Source organism: Parasteatoda tepidariorum, chromosome 3 (assembly GCF_982258835.1).
Source record: "Parasteatoda tepidariorum strain Cologne lab strain chromosome 3, Ptep-v5.0, whole genome shotgun sequence".
In the NCBI taxonomy this organism is placed as follows: Eukaryota; Metazoa; Arthropoda; class Arachnida; order Araneae; family Theridiidae; genus Parasteatoda; species Parasteatoda tepidariorum.
Genome location: NC_141757.1, coordinates 49,998,226 through 50,019,530, shown reverse-complemented (window position 1 = coordinate 50,019,530; position 21,305 = coordinate 49,998,226). Strand labels below are relative to the sequence as shown.

The 21,305-nt window shown below is 28.6% G+C and overlaps 1 protein-coding gene across 7 annotated transcripts in view; it reads left to right on the top strand.

The window, feature by feature from the left end:
- LOC107436145 (GTPase-activating Rap/Ran-GAP domain-like protein 3) overlaps positions 1-21,305 on the top strand; it is a 607,350-nt gene that overhangs the window by 500,221 nt on the left and 85,824 nt on the right. For all 7 annotated transcript variants that reach the window (XM_071179217.2, XM_016047730.4, XM_071179220.2 and 4 more), the window contains 5 exons: positions 2,601-2,684; positions 4,904-4,985; positions 5,065-5,183; positions 7,357-7,421; positions 11,363-11,429. In XM_071179217.2, the coding sequence (XP_071035318.1) occupies positions 2,601-2,684; positions 4,904-4,985; positions 5,065-5,183; positions 7,357-7,421; positions 11,363-11,429 (417 nt within the window). The remainder of the gene's footprint in view (positions 1-2,600; positions 2,685-4,903; positions 4,986-5,064; positions 5,184-7,356; positions 7,422-11,362; positions 11,430-21,305) is intronic.

The window sequence follows — 21,305 nt, the reverse complement described above, 5'->3', positions numbered from 1 at the left end:
ATTCAAACACCAATTTCTTCCTAAAAATGAAAAAGAAACACGTTTTTTATCTACAAAATCGGCTTTTCAAAAGCAATTTTAATATATATTTAAGTAGGCTATTTAAAATATCATAAAACTAATTTTTCGTAAAAACCTTCCAGGTAAAATCACTCCAGAGTAATAAAATGATGTTCTCATTGCGAAACTAATTTTCGAATGTTAGCACACACGTGCTGTATTAAAGGATCGATAAAGATAAAAAAAGCTTAGCGTGGCCTTTAATTTTTTTCATTGACCAACCAGGATCTATAAATAGCATTCTAAATTTTCCATAAAATTCATGATTGCGTCACGAATTAAGTAATCATCAAACTAAATTATTCATTTAGAATAATCAGGGTATATTCATAGTTCGTCAATACATGGAAGTGTTACTTTAAATGTAAATTTTATGGTTCGTGTCTGAAAATTGATTCATGAAAAAGGGAAAAAATGTTATCGAATATTGGTATCATATGAATGAAAAGAAATAAAGAAAAAATACCATCTAAAGCCTTCTCTTTTTTTTCTAAAACTGTTTTTATGACAATCATTTATTCAGAAACAAAAATCAGGAAATATGTTTTAAGATTATTTGTTTGGCTCAAATGAAATGCTGTTATCGTAATAAAACTTTAAACTTTTAATGTTAGCACAGACGTGACGTATAAAATGATCAATATAAATTTTTAAACTATGTGAGGTCTTCATTTTTTATTGATTGACCAAATTTCTATAAATAACAAAATACATTATGCATAATATTTGGAGTTACGTCACGAAATAGTTACGCAACTAAAATATCTGTGAAGAATAACTAGAAAATGTTAATTTGTTGCTACATGTTTGAAATATGAATTTTAAGTATATCGCGCCTAAGTAAACGAAAGTAAGCAAGTATTATGGAAATTGTGTTGTATAACACATTTTAATTTTTTAATCTTCCAAAACTCGTTTTACAACAATTTTATTCAACTATTAACATCGGCGATAGATAAATAGATATTGAAACAAAATGTTCCAAGTTAAATTTACAACACAAAAATGTATATTTCTAGAAAAAAAATATTTTTGAGTGTCTAAAAGTATTTTTATGATGTTGCTATATGAGGAACTAGAAACATAGATTCATTTTTATATAAAATTCTGAAAAGTCTATTCATGCCTATTGACAATATGATTGCATTTTTTGAATATTAAAAGTATTTCTCCTAAATCTAATCAATACTACTAAAGGACATTACACGACATTTGAAAAGTTAAGAGAAATAATAAAAGAAATATTTATCCCGAAATGATTTAGACAGTGTTCTCAACTTCCTGAAACATCTTAAATTTTTGAAACTTATGACTAACCATTCCCTTACGTAAAATCTATGAAGGTAATGATAAAAAGAAATGAATTCTAATTTTTTAATATTATTTTAACACTCTATGCGACAATTAAAAATAGCACATTTCTTTCATTTCGTCATTTTTCAAGGTTAATTTTGAGTTATTCTTCCTGTTAAAAATGAAAAAGAAATAACATACACATCACATATAGAAACAAATCTTCAAGCCAAATAAAAGATAATTACTGTCAAAAAAGAACTTTATAAGTATAAAAAAATCATAATATTTGATTTCCAAGCGTAATTTAATATGTTAAAGAATGCAGTTTGTTTTTTAAAAATGGTTGTGAAAATGTGAAAGCAGGTTGCAGTAATTAATATTGACTTAAATTTAAAATAAATTTTCCTTTTCTTCAAATTTGTATCAAGTGTAAGTCAGTCTTGTTGATAATACAAAATTATAATTATTTTTGACAATATTTTAATGTCTGAAACAAAAGTACTTTTTTTCTTTTTGATGCCTGAAAAAGCATAATCATTGCTTAAAAATTAACTGATTTTCATTATAAAAATAACTTAGTAAAAAAATTTGTAAGATTTAAATTTATTAAATTGCATCTCAAAATTTCTTTTTTTTCTCCTCCTTTTTTTATATCTAACAAAAAAAAAAATTTCTTAACTGAATTTGTTTACAAAATTTTCTTATTAATTTCATGACATTTACCACCAGCATAGAAAATATTGTTAATTAATTGGGATTCAGACATTAATATTTTAGGAAAGCAACTTAAATAATCCCAGAATTTTTAATAAACTAAATTAATATTAAATTCATTAACGATAGCGAGCTATAGCTAACGGTAGCGAATCAATGCCACAAAATTTATTAGAAAAATAATTAAACCAATCCTGCTTTTAATTACTCTTCATGCAAACAAACTTAACATTATGTTAAATAAAAAAAACACATTCCTTTTTTAAGTAGCTCAGATATTATCGATTTATATTCAATTATCGTTGAGTTATTTAACGAAAAATGCATTAACTATGAATATAAGCATCAACTTGCATAATTTTGCAAAACACGAGGTTAAAATAGCAGAATTAAAAGAATTAATGCATAATTTCAAAATTTTATATTTTAAGCATAACAATCAATGTAGTAAAAGTGATTTGTCAGGTCAATGACCTTTTTAGAATTTCATTAAAACAAAAATCATTTACAGTTTACATTTTATGTTTTAGCTTGCATCATGTGATAGTGAAGGATCTGAAAGTTTAGTTAGAAGGTTCCGAGTTGAAAATGGGGAACAAGTAGAGAAAGATGAAGTAAGTTTTACAATCAGATCTGAATATTTTAACCCAACATTTTATTAATTTTAAAAATTGGATCCCTTTATCGATAAAGCTCTGCCTATAAGATGTCTACATCCAAAATGGAAAGCAAGGTTATATATAAGATTGTTTTTTTTTAATCCATAGTATTTTTATTTTATTTTTTTATAATTTAGCCCATGAAGTTTTCTTGCATGAATTTTTTCAATTAAGTAATTAAGCTTTAGAGATCGTTCTCGTGGGGAAGGGGGCTTTAAGGCACACAGTTTGTGCAAAAAAAGAACCCCTTAAACCTACGAATGATCTGAACATAATTTCGGATCAGTTGCGCACCCATATATGGAGTGGAGTCTGTGTTTCCAACTGACAATGGAATCGTACAGCAAGACAACGCCTCAATTTACAAAGCTCGAAATATGGAGTGCTTTAAAGAGCATAATAATGAATTACAAGAAACGTCCTAGACACCTAAAGTTCTGGATCTTAATCAAATATATCTCACTTGGGATGTGACAGAAAGTCAGCTCACAAATAAATTATGATTGTCACGGATGTCGGAATATATAAACTCTGCAATGCAAAGAAATTCAGGATCAAATTACAGTAAAAAGTACACGCATCCTTGGTGCATCATATGGAAAAATTAATTTTACAGTAAAATCCATTTTTATCGTAAAATTTGATACCGTATATTTTACAGTGATAATTTTTAAACTACAGTGATTTTACAATAAGTATCACTGTGTAAAAATGATGTTACATCAGTATGGTGAAGATGGAAATCTCAGGGTGTTGGAGTTTGTATGGTATATTGTATAGTGGACTAGCTAAAGATAGTGATGAAAACAGAAGAAGATGAAAATAACACTTGAAAATGAAAACCGGATCATAACTGATATAAAGCTTTTATTTAGTATTATTTGCGGAGCTCGAGATACAAAAATTAATTATTATCTATAAGAATTTCAGTTGAATAAATTTTGCATAATAATTATTAATAAGGACAGGCCATGGGAGACAAACCCCCCACAACCTGCCTAAACTAAAGCCAAATTCAAAGTACGTGTAATTTGTTCCCAGCGGGCACAGAAGCATAGGTAGGAGATCCAAAATTGGCGATTTATTAAAATATAACGTAGCCAAAACAAAGCCAACCCAGCATTATCAATATAGAGTTCAAAAATACCTTGGCGATCACGAGTCGCCCACAAATTTATGAGAATTATTACAATCATGCAACTGAAACATTTTTACGGTTAGAAATTAGAATAAGAAGTTATAAATAAGATTTTTGTTTTTGATTAGGCGCGACAGTGAATTAATAAGTCTGCATTAGTATTGAAATAAAAAGTATCCGTTACATTGATAAGGGAAGAAATAAATATTTTATGTTCGTTTTAAAAGCTTAAGTCTCTGATTTATTTTAAATATATAATTCTATTAATAAAAATAGGCTCAAGTAATCAAAGATATTTCAAAAGATAGGAAATAAATATGTAATACCAATTGTGGCATCATAATCAGATTTTTGTTCCGTTAAATTTCACGATAAAAAAGGATTTTTATGTAAAAAGTGACTGCAATCTGGGTGCAACTACATTTTACCGTAACTTCATTCGGAATTACTTACAGTTTGCGTGACCACTGCTTAGACATTAGTAAAACGTTTCTCCAGTTATTTACCAAGGACCATGCTAAGGTGAGTTGCAGCTTTCTTGAAGACCAAAGATAGCGCAACGCGTTATTGAGTAGGTGATCACAATGTTTTGGATCTTTAGTGTATGTTGAAAATTCATTACGAGTAGAAAAAAGATTATGTCTATTCTTAGAATTTGATTATTTAAAAATTTTTTTTTTACGTATTATGCATGAGATTCAAATTATTTCCTTTTATCAGATCAAAATTATTTCAGTGAATTCCATTATTATTCTCCAACACATGTTGATCTAACGTGACATATACGTCACGCGAATTACGAGAATTCTTATCTCAAAATGGATTGTTTTCACGTCAAGCAATTATTTTTTGGATTCTTTTCAAAAATCAAGTAGTAGCCAACAGAAGAAAATATTCATACAGTTAAAAAATATCAATAAGTGCTTTTTTTTGCTTCACGACGGAAAAAAATTCAAGTGAAATTAAATGTTGTAAAATTTTATTGGAAAATAACTAAAAATACTGAGAATTGTCCATTTCTTTTGATTTTTTTTAGGTTTATGGATCTCCAAGTACTCCTGTATTAGAAAATCCCGAATATCAAACGCGTTGGTATTTCAAGTTCTTTCTAGGAAAGTGTAAGTATAAATAATTTTGCTCGTACTTTTTCCCTCGTTAGTTTATCTACAAATTTATATTGTATTGTGTTTCTTACAGTACATCAGAATTATGTTGGGGCTGATGCAGAAAAAATACCTTTCTTTCTATCAGTTGTCCTCACAGATGCGAACTCCCAAGGAGTACAGCAGTACAGGGCAATTTTGTGGCGAAAGACGGTAAGTAAAAATGGGAAAATGTTTAATGAGACATAAAGAAAAAATATTGAAACATAAAATATAAAATATGATAAATGTTGAAATACCTACAGGGTGTCTAAAAAGTGTAGAAACAGTCAAATATATTAAGAAATTGTGACATATGAAATTGAAAAATACACGTAAAAGTCATTTTTGACCCCACGCTCCAAACTTGTATCCACCCCCCTGCAGTCCTTTCAGTTAACGAAGTAGGAATTAAGTTTGGTGTTATTAATTTGAATGCTCAAAAAATCACACAAGAATTATTTTTTTCTTCTGAGATCTATTTTTCAAGGTATTTCCATTTTAAGAAAATATAACCTACCATTAAACTAAAATTAGTAAGAACTGTAACTAGTCAATCTAACTAGTGAGACTCTTTAGTCAAATTGTGAGATTTTTTTGTTCTTTAGAATCCAAATTGTCACTAAAAATAGGAATTCCGAAGATTGTTTTGAAGATTTCTCCACCCCAGGAGTTTGGGGAAACAATTTTGGTGTCATTAAACGGATAATTTTAAAAATATTTCATTCATATATTCTTTGAATTTTAATCCAATGCACTTTTTTGAAAGCGACCATTTCCATACTTTTTTGACACCCAATGCATTTAGATTCGTAATTACAGTCTTGGCGAAATTAAATTTTTAAATATGATATTGATAAATTACACTAGGGGATATTTTTTGTCTGTTTGTTTCCTGTACCATAAGATTTTTTAACATATCTTAGATACTTTCGTATGGATGATGTCAAATCTGAAATCGGTTTCCCTCTCCAAGCTACAGTTTTTTTATTGACATTTTTAGTCATTTTTCTGTCAAAATGTTCAACTTTAAAAGCATATATAAGAGTAGGTTGGATAAATATTACGGCAAACTCTTAAAGAATTAGGTTATATCATCAGGATTTAAAAGGCACCGGAACCTATGCCTGGAAATGTCATCATATGCCGATAGAGGCGTTATTTCCGGGCATGTGTTCCCATGCAAATTTTATCCCGATGATGTGTCCTACCTCCCCTAAAAGTTTATTGCAACATTTACGCGACTCCTGTTACATATAACTTTAGTAAACTTGCGACAGAAAAAACGATAGTCATTTTTAAAATATCTGTAGCTTTAGTAGCAAAACTAATTTCCGATTCGAAATCCCCACATCCGAATTAGGCAATATCAAGTAGTTCGATTTGGTATAAATGAAGTTAGAGAAAATTTTTTATTGATGCTCATATGAAGGAAATATGTTTTCACATAATTTATAAACTGCTTTCTCGGTCCAGAGTTTTTAAGTAAGTGGACTCAATAACATCTTAAATTATCATGATGATCATTTTTGATGATGATTCTTAGATTGTTTCTTTGATTAGTATATAATTATTTTACTTAATGAAAAAGTTGCCCAAAGTTTCAAGGCATTTAATGCAAATAGCTATTATTTTATTAAAATATCTCCTTAAATATGATAAAATGTGCAATAGAAAATACTAATTCAAAAATTTCATGCTGTTCAATGTTTGAGAAGTTTAGTTCAAAATTGAAAATGTTATGCTACTTGCTGGTAGCAAAATTCTTCAAAACCGAATTCATTTCTATTAAAAATAGATAAATTAAATGGTTTCCTAATACATAAAACTCCCATTAAACTGAAACAAAAAAACTAGTTTAAATAACAATCCTAAAATTTTATTTATTTTTATAAATTGAGAAGTTTAAAAGAAAGTTTCACTTGACATTTTTAAAACACTCAATATTTCGAATTAAAAAATGCTTGCTATCAACTGCGGATAAAACACGAATTTTTTTACTTCATTAAGATGGTTTTTAATGGTAAAATGCATTTTTAAACAGATTTCTGCTTTTCTATATTCTTGAAAGCCGATTTTCCTAACTTACTTAATTGCCATTAGCAACTTCTTTCACTAAGCTCTTTAATTGCTGTTTGATATTATCGTAAAAGCATAATAAAGATTGTTTTTCTCGTTAAGAAAGATTTCTTTAATTCATTTGTTAAAATTTGCAGTGTTTATGTAACGGTTAACCAAAGTAACCAACAAAACTCTTAATTAAGAATTCTGTTTGTATATTTCGATTTTATGTTGTCTTAAACAATTCCAACTAAACAGTTGGATCACAATTTCTTATTTATTTTAGGGCGCACAAAAGATTTGTCTTTCCCACTCTCCCGGCAAACCTTTGACTGTGAAATCTATTTTAAGGTAAGCAAATTCTACTTATTTTTTAAATTAAATTATATATAATCGCATTAACGAAAGCGTGGAAATTAGAAAACTAACTTTACTTTAAATTTCGCATTCGGCTTAACGAAGATTGTTTTTGTAAATAATTATTTTTTTTTTACTTGCATTAAATATTTATTTAAAGGATTTATAAAAAATAAGCTTATTTTATCAACGCACATCTTAAATCTAGCAAATAATCTACATAATGAAAAGAAGGAAAAAAAAGAAAGAAATCGAACTATCTTGTTATCTCGGAAAAATGTATTCAATGCACAGACCAGTCACATTAATACGTTCACTTATTTAAAACTAAAATAACCACCTTCAGAAGAGTGGACCACTACAAGGTGAGGCATTTAGGTTCTTGAAAGTGATCCCGCCTACTGAAATATCATAGCCAGATGCCCTAGGTTACTCGTTTGTGGATCCATGGCGCTGTCAACCCGATCAAGGTGGTCCCACAGATTAAAGACTGGGTTCAAGGAAGAGTTTGGTGACCAGGAGATTACGGTAAACTCATGCTGGTGCTCTTCGAGTCACGCGCGTATGAGCTGTATATCAAATTTGCATTGTCTTGCTGGTAGATGCCATCATCCTAAGGTAAAGTGACCACATTTTTATTGAGACAAAGCGGGACAAATGGGATGAAATGAGAATTACAATTTAGTCAAACTTTCAACACGCACAATATATATATAAAAATACGAATAAATGTTTGCAAAAATATTTTCAACATCAACTGGAAGTAAGTCGGATGCTGTTTGAATAGTATAGGTATAGAATGTGCTCTGCACAACCTACTAGAATATTTTTTTGCTTCAAAGGTTCGTTAAGTTTCGTAAAAACGTTATTGATGCCTCTTCTAGCTTTTCCACCAAAATTTACGTTAGTGTTATCCGCACAATGGGCAATAATTTTATTGTTAAAATTATTCTTTTTTAAAATAGTACTTATTAAATCAAAAATTATTTGTGAAGTTTCATCAGGCAATGAAACAAAATCTAATATTCTAATTTTAATTCCTGTTTCTGGATCGAAAAATCTAACACATGTGGGATTAATTTTAAATCTTTGCTTTTGGAAGCATCAAAATATATGTGGGATTAATTTTAAATCATTGCTTTTGGAAGCATCAAAATATATGGATATAAATGCGCATTTTTCTAATTCTTTTTGCAATTGTGAAAACGAATATGGTGAAAAAACATTACAAATAATTGCTTCGGTTTTTGTCCTTGCACATGCATATTTTTTGTCGTATAATGTTTTGATCACTTGCGACGTACGATCCATTGATCTGAAACTTTGATCGTGGTTTATGGTGCGGAAAGCAAATAGCCCTTCCGCTAATGCTAGCTGTTTTTCCGTGTTCACTGCGAAAAAACTATTCCATTTTAGATGAGGAAGCGGCATTATTACAAAATCTTTTGTGCCTCTTTGTCGCTAGATGTTTTGTAATATCGTTTTTTCCACCATGTGAGGCACAAAATTCAGCATTGCGTTTATCACACCGTACCATATAGTCTATTTTGGTACTTTTAATAAATGGAAATTCTTTGCTTAGCTCTTCATTAAATTTTCATCCTCTTTTTTTACTCATCTTTTATTTTGTGGGTAAATACTAGAAATAAATAAAAAAAATTATTACAAAGGCTTTTACCTTATTGACCGTTACTTTGTGGCGACTATTGCTCAACCTTTGTCAATCAAATAATGAGTCAAACCGAACGTCAAATTGAATACAACAAACCGCGCTGTCTAACGGCAGTCCGCACTTATCTGGATTAAGCCGAGACGTAAAGACAATGATCGCACACCACCGAGTAAATCTAACTTGGTACATTGCCTAATTTAGTTTACTCAGCACTCATTTTATGTATTTTTTATTTCTTTATATTCACCATAATACTTAAATAATAGGAATATATTTTTACAGTACATTTAAAATAAGAAATGCAGATATTTTCTAAAAAGCGGGACATTTTTAAAAATCGGCGGGACGCGGGACAATCCACCAAAAAGCGGGACAGTCCCGCCAAAATCGGGACGTGTGGTCACTTTATCCTAAGGAGAATCGATTCTCAAGTAAAGGTGGATATGGTCCGCAATGACAGATTTGCACTTGTATTGCTCAATCGTGCCTTCAACAACAACGAGTGCACTCGAAGAATGCTACGAAATAGTTTTTCAGACCATATTGGTCTCTTATGATGCTTGGACCCTTCCGAAAATTGTTGCACATTGTTTGCTTTCAGACACTTCACGCTGTCACACGTGTATCAGTCCGATGGAGTATAAAATGTGATTCATTGGAAAAGCTATCTCTCTCCATTTATTGGACATTCAGTTGCATTATTGTTGTGCAAATTCCAGCTTTCATAGAGTTCGAGTAAGCATTGGTGTATTAATTACGCGTCAGGTGGGACGACTCATACGCCGTAACGTTCGCTGAACAGTCGTTGTGGAGACTCTGTTGGTAGCCCCATGGTTTATCTGCGCGATTAGTTACTCAGCAGTTGTACGTTTTCGTGGCCATTGCTCAGCTCTGTCATCCATAGCCCGTGGTGACCACATTTGGCACTATGCTGATTACGGAAAATGCCATTTTGTCATGTACGCTATACTTTTATTGTGGCAGCATGCGAACAGTTAGCAAAAAAACCGTTTCGGAAATGCATCCACCCTTAACTCAGAAATTAATGCATATGCCCTTTAGACGCCTCATAAACCACTCCGTTTCTGAAATTTAATTGCAGCGTTTTCCGATTCCTTCGGACTTTAATATCCTACCTTCTGCAATTGGTTATTTCACATTGTAAAAGCAGTGAAGTAGATGTTGATCCCATTAATCTGACTGGACTATGTATATACATATATGCATGTATTTATTCATCCCACATAAATTCGATATACAGACAATTACAAGTAGTTTAAATTCATAAATTATTAATTTTTTTAAAGGTTGAATTATTTTAGAAATTGCGAAAAAGATCGATGGATTGGCTAAATATGAAATTATTTAATTAATAACAAATACTTGCATAATGAAACAAAAATTATTAACGCCGTTTATAATGACGTGGATATACAAATATCTTGTGATCAATAATTAAATTTGCAGTATTATAAACAAAATCAAAAAATATTCAATAGTAGTTATATATCGTATTCATTTACATAAAATATTCATAAAATTAAAATCAACTATCCTACAGCTCATACACAAGCAGGTAATTTTATACAATTTAATTCCAGATTATATTAAACAATTCACAATTACATATTTTAAAACCGCGTGAATTTCAATCGCATTTTTGAATAATATATTGGGTAAATTACAAACCTTCATATGAGATTTTTAAATCTCACGATATTTGAATTACTATATTTCGATAAATATTTAACTTCTTTCTTACTTTTCACTAGAATTTATTAACCTGATATTTTATAAAAATGATAGTAATACAACTATAACATATTATAATTAAAAATTTAAAAAAAAAATCATTAAATATTCACTTGATACAGTACAAAGTTGATATTGAATTCATACATGGTTTGTCTCTTTCTGTGAATTCAAAGATATTTAGTATTCTGTGACATATTCATCATTAGCAGATAATGATGTGAATATTAATGATTATTTCATATTCAAGGGATTTAATATACCCAAAACTATATGCCAAAATCTCAAATGCATTTAAAGTGACGTTAATGAATTTACACAGAGTAATGCTACTGATACTTATTCGATTATGTAAGCTTATAATACGATGATTTCTGTTGTACAATAATACATATATGATTTTAATAATTTAAAGCATTTAATATGCTTTACGAGTTGTATTTTTCAAAAATATCTGTAACATTAAGTATTTAAGAACATAATCACATTTAAACTTTGTATTCTTTTTCAGCAATTTTCAAAATATGGATAAAATTGAAAAAGGTCCTAAAGAGATATTTTCTCCAGAAATACAGAAGGTAAATAAATTGTTTTATTAATGCTTATGGGGATTTTAGTAATACTATTTATTATTGAGTTATAAGCAACTAGATTAAATATTAATAGTTCTAAAGGTCAACAATTGTAGCGATACTACCATGCTTTAATCTTTATTTTATTATTATCCTTTTTCAGTTTTTATTTTTGTTTATAATCACAAGCTAATTCTTAATCATTTTAAAATAAACTCATTTAAGGGTATGTTTACAAAATTACTGCAAAAATTTTTAAATAGAACCATGCGTACAACTATTTTCCTTCGCTTAAACTTGTGATCCTAAATCTTATAAGGTACAGTGCACAAAAACGGACCACTCTGAATAACTTTTGATCTAATGATCAGATCTTCCCGTTCTAGGACTCCATCTTATTGGAACGAGGGGTGACTTCAAAGTCTGTAATTAATTAGTGTAGACGATATTTAAAATTACGAAATCAGGCACAAAATCAGATTCAAATGTCATGATCCTCAAAATGTGTTGGGTAGCCTCAACCTGGATAATGTGACCCTAATAGTTTGGTCAGGAGAGTACCCCCTAACGTTGATTTGATTTTTTAAATATTTCACCATATCTCGAGAACTTTTTAAGCGAATTGAACATTTTTGCACTCAATTTTAAAATTCATTTGTATAAAAATAGTTTCATATAAAAATTACATTTAAAAAAATATTTATTTTATTTCGTAATAGTCGAAAAAAAATTTTGAATACAATTTTTTGCATCATTTTAAAGTATCTAATTTTACATGGTAAAATACAATATTTAACCGAAATTAGTTGTTGTTGTAGTTTATTTACGTCGCACTAGAGCTGCACAATGGGCTATTGGCGACGGTCTGGGAAGCATCCCTGGGGATGATCCGAAGACATGCCATCGCAATTTTGATCCTCTGCAAAGGGGATGGCACCCCCCGCTTCGGTAGGCCAACGACCTGCACGCGAAGTCGAGCACTTTACGGTAGAACAGTTTAACGAGGACCGAAATTAGTTGAATAGTTCCTGAGAATTCAAACTTTTAAAAAAAAATAGTATATTTAGAATTTGGTTTCTAATGAACTTTTCAGTCAATTCCACTGATATTATGTACTTCAATATGAAATTACTTTATATACTTTAAAATAATGTAAATAATTATATACCATACAATTCAAAATTTTTCGACTATTATTAAATAAAATAATGAAATTAAATATTTATTTAAATTTATTTTTTTCACTGAACTATCTTTAGATAATGGAACTATCTTTGGAATGTGTTTTTATAATTGTGAGCAAACATTTTTCAATCTGCTTAGAAAGTTCGCGAGATATGGCGAAATATGTAAAAAATAAAATTCACATTAAAGGGTTCGAACCTTGGACCGCTCTCTTGACCAAACTATAAGGACAATATTTCCCAGTATGCTGCTACCACCCAGATTTTGAGAAACAGAAATCCAAATTCGATGGAAAAAAAACATGTTTATACGGAGAAAGTACGTTTTCTGTCTGATTTCGGAGCATCGTCTGCACTAATCAATCAGCATATTTGAGGTCACCCCTTTTAATTATTAAAATTGTGTCCTAGAAGGTGAAGATCCGATCATTAAATCAAAAATGATGCATTGTGGTCCGTCATATTTTGACGCACTATAAGTTTTTCGTTTGCGCACTGTTTATGCTTATACGAATCGACATTTTCCCGATTCACTAATGATGATTCACGCGATTCGCCACTTTCATGATTAATGACGATTCAAGTTTCAATCGTCCTTGCTACTACAAAATCATGTCGCCCTTTTATTGTTAATTTGAATTTACTGCCAATCGAAATTTCGGCTACTTTTCGATTAGCTAAATTGCTCAAATTTTAACTCTATTTCTGTGTCTGATGTTAATACAAACTACTATTTTTTTAAATTCTGAGAGAAACATTTTCATCATTTTATCGAAAAAGAATTTTTAGAGGATTTACCATAAACAAACTTACAGATAAAGAACTGAGAATTAAAAAGGAATGAAAAAAAAAATAATAAAAAGAAATTTAAATTTTAAAAACCTCGTTTTTCAAGTGGACTACAACAGGAGAAAAGAATTATGTTTTTGACAGACCAGATGCAAAAATTTTCCGTCTTCTCATTTCCGTAATAAATTGTTATCAACATCGAAAATCCCTTCTTCATTTTTTATATATTTTTGGTCCGACAAAAACAAATCATTTTCTCCTTTTTTTTAAAAATTTATTTGAAAAACCTAGTCTTTAAAATAATTTTACATCATTTTCGAAATTTAACTTTCATACAATTTGCTTAATATTTTCTCCTTTTAACATTATTAATTATTTTTAGAGAAAGTGTTGAATTTTATAGGTTATGTTGGATTACAATTTATTTAAAAACAAATACATTAATTTATTAAATATTGATAATTTATAATAAAAAACACACATTTATTAAGGTAATTGGAAATTAACTGGGTGCAAAATTTCTAATTATAAAATTAAATTTAATTACTGTAAAATTATTATACATACATATTTTATTTAACTTTACTAAAAAAACGTACATCTGGTTAAAAAAAACTTGCATTTATTTCTATGCTAAATCTACTGATTAAAATTTTCAGTTTTAAAAATGAAACAATAGACACTTGTTGCATAAATGATTGTAACATTTCTAAAAAATAGTTTTTTTTTACATTATGTAATACAAATTCATTGTTTTCATTGATTTTCTTATTCGTAACATTTTTAAAAATTAATATTTTGAAAAGAAATATACTTTGAGATTTTAAATTTATATAATATTCGATTGCTGGAACGTTCGCTCCGTTTCTAAGTAACCTTAACAGTTATTTTTAGTTTAACGCATGAAAAAATTTCGAGCAGCAGATAAACTTTCTGTTACGATCTATTTGTAACTCTAAATGACAGTTAAATTTCGATCTTAGTTCTTCAATCATTCTGATTCAATCTCCCATTCTTCAAAGTTCATTCTTATTGTCATTACGTATATTTCCTTTCTGTCAACAGTTTTACGAAATTCAAAATCTTCAAACACGAAAGCAGTGATCGAGGTCGGCTGTTTTGTTTTTTTACAAGCTCGATGCACGATTTCCCCACTGATAACCCCTCAAAGACTGAGAATAACGTGTAAGCCAGATTCGGCGATTAAACTCGTGGGTTACCTGCCGATTAAGGATAGAGAATAATATTTCGTTTTTTAACCCTCAATTAACTCAAGCCCATTGTTTACCAGGAGATAACTGCGAAACACAATTTAATGACGTCATTTAAGACGAGATCTCAGATTTCTAGTAGTCATTGAAAATTTAAGTTTCCCTTGGGAGGTTATTGTGCGCCCACAATTTGATGCGCAAGAGGTGATTTCTTGTTGCAAAACTTTAATTAAAAATAAATTGTCTAATTAAGCATCAAATTTTTGATTATTTATCGAACAGGGTAGCATAAACTTTACCGCATTTTAAACATTATCACTCAGTGTTAAGTTTGCATTTTATTTGAAGTTAACTATTTAACTGCAGAAGTGCTGAGGAGTTTTAAATTCTGTATTTTATTTTTTAGTGCCTAAAATTTATTAAACATGATTTTTTTTTCAATTTTCACATTAAAAGTACAAAGTAACTATTTATGTAAGTTAAATATATTTAATCAAATATTTTCATGGAACTGAAATAAGATTTAAAAAAATCAAACCAATCTTCGCTTACTTTAAAACTGAGGTAAGGTGATTAAGTTGGATTAAATGTTTAAGAACTCTTTAAAAAATAATTTTGTTTAAATGTTTCCTCTCGTTAAAATAATCCATTCATACATCCATTCCTTCATCCACAAATCGTAATTTTGACCTGAACCAGAGAAAGATCAATCTCCAATCCAGTACCTCCAGATGTATAATTTGTTATGGGAACAAAGAGGACTTTGTGACCCGACAGATTTAGCGTACTTCCGTCACCATTTACTGCACGGGGAGTCTTCCTCTGGCTGGCTTTGAATTTCCGTTCTCATGAACGTGAGTCCAGCGCCCTATTAACCAGGCTAACCCGGCATTTTGAAAACTGCAAAATGAATTAATTAGCATGATTCTCCTTTTGCGCATGTCTAAAAAAAGGATACCAAAATTAAAATATTTTCCGGAAAGAATATAAAAATATTTTTAGGATAAGTATTTTTAAGATAAATATTTTATTATAAACTAACTTAAATTTTGAATTCAAGTTTAAAATCTAGCTTTACTTTTAAAATTGTATATTCACTTTTTCATAATTTTGTTTACTTATCAAAATTGTTAATTTTTAAGGTTAATTTTTTTACTACTTAAAATCTTTGAAACTGAAGTATTTTCTATAAAAGATAATATCTGAAAACTAATTAAACTACTACTTTAAATTCATCAACGAATTGAAAAAAAAAGGGTTTTATTATTCTTTTACATACAATCTGATTACCTCTAGCTATACTTTTAAAATTGTATGTTCACTTTTACTTATTATTGTTTACTTTTCAAATTTGTTAATTTTCATGATTAACTTTCTCACTAGTTAAATTCCTTAAAACTAAAGTATTTTCTATAAAAGATAATATCTGGAAACTAATTAAACTACTACTTTAAATTCATCAACGAATTGAAAAAAAAAAAGGTTTTATTATTCTTTTACATACAACCTGATTGCCTCTAGCTATACTTTTAAAATTGTATGTTCACTTTTACTTATTATTGCTTACTTATCAAATTTGTTAATTTTTACGATTAACTTTCTCACTAGTTAAATTCCTTAAAACTAAAGTATTTTCTATAAAAGATAATATCTGGAAACTAATTAAACTACTACTTTAAATTCATCAACGAATTGTAAAAAAATAGGTTTTATTATTCTTTTACATACAACCTGATTGACTCTAGCTATACTTTTAAAATTGTATGTTCACTTTTACTTATTGCCTTTACTTGCTTACTTCTCAAATTTGTTAATTTTCATGATTAACTTTCTCACTAGTTAAATTCCTTAAAACTAAACTATTTTCTATGCGAGATAGTATCAGGCAACTAATATCTAAAATTTAGTACCGAATTGAAAAACAAATTGCAGTTGCTTTTATTATCCTTTTACATACAACTCCGATTGCCTTTACAAATGACTTTTATTATACTTCTCTATATTCTAAATAGGAGCTTCTCGAGTATGCAATCTAAAATTAATTGATGGATAATTCGAATGAGCAAGCACTCAACTAAACATTATTTTTACCCTTTTGAAGAAAGCTCTCCCTCCTACGCAAATGGAAGTCATCACTTTTACCCGGAGTATTCTATACCACGCTAGGATAAGGATTAACTAATGAAAGCTTTTGAAAACTGTAAGAGGAATTAATTAGCATACTGCAACATGATACGCTTTTTTGGCATGTGTTAAAAAAAAAGCAGACCGTAATTAAAGTATTTTCCAGACAAGATATTCTGATACATCTTAAGAGTGGATTATTTTAGATGGTTCAAAAACGAAAGAAAAAACTAATTTACTATAAAGAAACAAAAAGAATTAGCAAAATTTTATCCTTAAAGAGAAGAAAGCTTTTTCTCTTGAGATATTTTCCCCTTTTTTTTAATTAAAGTCTGTTGATTATTTTTGTATTTTTGATGAAAAGATTTTTATTTATTTTGATAATATTCATGCAACTTTTTTTTAGCTTGTTGCCGTTGCATTTAATATTAATCTTGGTTATAAAAACAGGTTTCTTTTTTGCTATAACTGAGCTTTTTTGCCGTAAATTATTTTGAACTTCAAAAAGTCTTGCGATTCCATATGATTATTTTTGTAGTATTATTTCTTAAGCGATTTCTTTGAAGAAATTTTTATCTTCATCGAAAAATATTCTTTATAATCTTAGCTACATCTTCTAAAAATATTAATAAATATCATTTTTAAGTATTTAATTTTTATAGAATAAGAAAAAAATAACTTAAAGTATGCACAAAAAGAAGAAATATAAGAGTTTGTTAATTGTTTTGATAACAATATTATATTAAAAATTTACACTTTAGCACGCGCACTAAGTGAAATTTGTAAAGAAAAAATCAGTTATAAATTTATTCAAGCTATAGCATTAGTTGCTGTTTTTTTAATTTTTATTTTTAGTTAGGCACATCAATAGGCTAAATAAAATATGTTACTATGTAAAATCTAAGATATCACTCTCACTCACTTATTCGAGCGCTTACTTCATTCAATAATTCTCTACATTCCTTAGAATTAAATAATTGTAGTTTACAATCATGATTTTAATTTTTTTTATCTATTGAATACATTAACATTACAAATGTATTTTAATGAAACTATCCCTTCTGAAGAAGGGATTAGAATTGAAAAAAATATTTTTAGAGCCTCCCTTTAGGAAAGCGCAGAATAAAATTTGGAACATTGGAATAAATTTTGCTCTAATGATAAGATTATCACTTACAAACATGCAATATTAAAGTTATTATATTAAATATACGAACTAATTGGTGCATGCATTTAAAACTGCAAAATCATACTCCCAAACACATGAATAAAGATAAATGCACAAATACAATTTTTTTCTAAACAATGTGATCGACGATGTATAATAAAATACAACTTCACTAATCACATGCAAATAACATATAATATTAAGCCAACATATCTTGAAGATATATTTTTACAATACCATGCTCTTATTGTTTTAATTGATGAAAAATTTTACGTGGATAAGAATAAAAACACAAGCACTATCTATTTTTTTTTGGACAATGTGATTGATGAAGTATAATAAAATGAAAAATTTTCTTCTAGTTTACCCCATTTCTTCAGACTCATTAATCTTGACAAGTCTCTCTTCTTTCTGCAACGTAAAACATTGTTCAAGACTAACGATCTTGTTTTTATAGTTAAAAACGTATTAGTATAAAAGGCACGTAGAAGATGTTTTATGTTTTTGACTTTAGATAAGTGTTTTGATTTTTCTCTCCTCAAGTAAAATAAAAGTTTCCCTCTTTCATATTTTAAAGCACCTTTTCTCAAAGTTTTAAAATTAAAGGCAGGTTGTCTTAGTGTTTAGGATAGTTCATCAGTGAAATATTTTTATTTTTACCTTCAACTACAACTACTTGAAAATTCTTTTGAAATTTATCGAGCTTGAAATTTTTCGGTTGAGTAATTTTTTTTTTTTTTATTTATTTCCTGTTTAGGTCAATTCTGATACTTTTTTTTTAAACTAAAGCTAAAACCTTCCACCAAAATTAAAATTTTATTCTTAAATAAGCGGGAAAAAAATGTTTTTCTGCTACCAGTATTTTATTTTTAGATTTTAGTGGTATATATATAGATATTAAAAACGGATAGACGGTATAGATATAAATTTTTTAGTAAAATAGATGTATTGACGAAATACATACCATTCACTCTCAAAACTTGTTTTAGGTATCAAAATTCAGATCATGCATAAAAATGAATTTAGTTCATTCAATTTCAGTTTGTGCAGGACAATTGTAAACTGAAGTTCCAGGTATACCCAAAAAGACCGATAACTTGAAAAATATATATTAAAAGAAAAACAGGAAGCAATAAGACTGCTTTGCAGCATGTTGCTTAGGGAATAAAGATTTTATTCTCACCAAGTTTGTAAATCAGAAAATTGTCAAGAAGCGCTGCTAACAGACAAAAAGCATAGACAATAGATATGATAACGATAGGGCCTCCAGCTAATCTAAGTGCTACAGACAATGGGAAAAAATTGTCTGTAGCGCCCTCTCTTGACGAGACGTGCAACTACTATTAAAACTAAGAGAGAAGGGAATATATTCCCTTGCAGATTACAGCAACTCGTACTTTTCTGTTTGCTTAAATTTTTCTTAAAATTAAGAAAAATTCGGTCGTTTTTAGATTCCTGATATATTATGACTGATGCAAAATACTTTACAGAAGAAAAGTCTTGTAACGGCTGAAGCGCAGTAAGAATAAAAGTTTATATGTTACCACACTGTAAGTTACTCAATTTATGTTAGTGGACGGTAATGGCACAAAAAGATTGAATAATATGACTAATTAAAAGATGATATCAAACAAAAATATAATATTGATTAAATTCCTTTTTACAAATTAAAAAGTATCGCTTGCCATAAAATTAAGGTAATTTCTTATATTTATGCAACATAGATGACATACTTAGTTTCGCAATATCTGTTATTCAGTTAACAGTATGAGCCTCAAGGTTATCAGCTTTAAGGCTAGTTCCAAATTGATGTAATAGTTAACTGATCTTTTCTTTACAAACATCAATTCGGTACTCACATAAATATAAGAGCTGTTTCGATATGACAAACATAAAAAAATATATACATTATATGTTTCTTTGTTTGATGAGCGCATACAAAGCGCATAAATAAAAATTTAAATTTATTGATAAATTTACTTGACTCAAATATTTTTAAATTCTTTACCCTTACGTTAAACAAAATTATAAAAGAATGAGTGGGTGGTTTGTGTAAATTGATTAAGAAGAGACGTGGTCGCTATAGACTGATTAACTGCAGAAAAAAAGAAACAAGATAATTTACATTAGATAAGTTGCATGTCAATTTTTATTAATAAGATCTGCGACAAATTTTCAGCGTTTGAAAAAATACATGCATTTTGCGAGTTTTTAACTTTACTACGTTCTAAAGTTAACATACGAGTTTCTCTGTTATGGTATTATTGTTTTTTAAATTTATTTGAGCCGTTTATTTTTTTTTCTTTCAATTTCATGAAAATCAAAAAAACATGACATTAAATCGTGTATTTTAAACCAGTATTATTTTTTTTTAGTGTTTAATTTATAAAACATTAAAGCGGGGTTAATATTACGGCGACAATCACTTCTTTGAAAGTTTTTTATAGATACTTCGGCAAAAGATAATTTTATTGACGAGTCATATTGTCGACAATTCGGCGACATCAGGCTTCACTACATTCCTAATAATGTGCAGCCTATTCCTAATGATGTTTGCCTAAATAATATTCTTATTATTTATCTTCCCTTATTTTACGTTTCCTCAAACTATTTTACTTTTAATTCAAACTATTTGATGTTCTAAATTTCTTTTCTTTCACTGCTTAAGCCAATCTTGTGATATTTCTCCAAAAATTAAAGAAAAAAAAACATTTTTATTCAAGAAATAGCTGACAAAGATACTTTTATTCTTTGGAGAATTTAATATCTTGCTTCGAACTTTTCTTACCGATAATGAATCCAATCGTTAAAAAAGGTTATTTAACGTTTAATTACACTCGGAGGAATTTATTTAATTAAAAACTTCCGGACAGTACAATTTTTCATTATGTAATAAAACTAGCAATTCCAGGATAGGAAAGTAATTTAACTTGATATTGGCAGTTTAGATCTTTCTCTTAGTAAGCTGTTTATTACTTTGAAATAATAAACCTTAAACGTAAAAAGACTCTAAAAAATTCGGACCACTTCCATGCAGTTTAATAATGTGCGTCGCAAGTATCGATTTACCATACGAATTTTATAGTTTAAATAGTCAAAATACTCCTAAAAAGTTTTTTTTGTTGTTGTTGCTGACTATATTCCAAACAGATTAAAATTTGAATGAGTTCTTCCCATTTTAAAAATAAAAGTTTAATAAAGCAACGAGAGTAATCTCTTATGATAAAATTGCAATTTAATAAAAAACGACATTCAAATTTACAAATAAAACGTTAAAAGGTGTATATTACAAGTATACGTGCTTTAATAAATTTTACTATTTGGGATTTTGAACATCGTCTTTTATTAAATTTCTAAAGTGTGCTGTTTGGCACCGAATTTACATATGAATCAATTGTTAAATGAG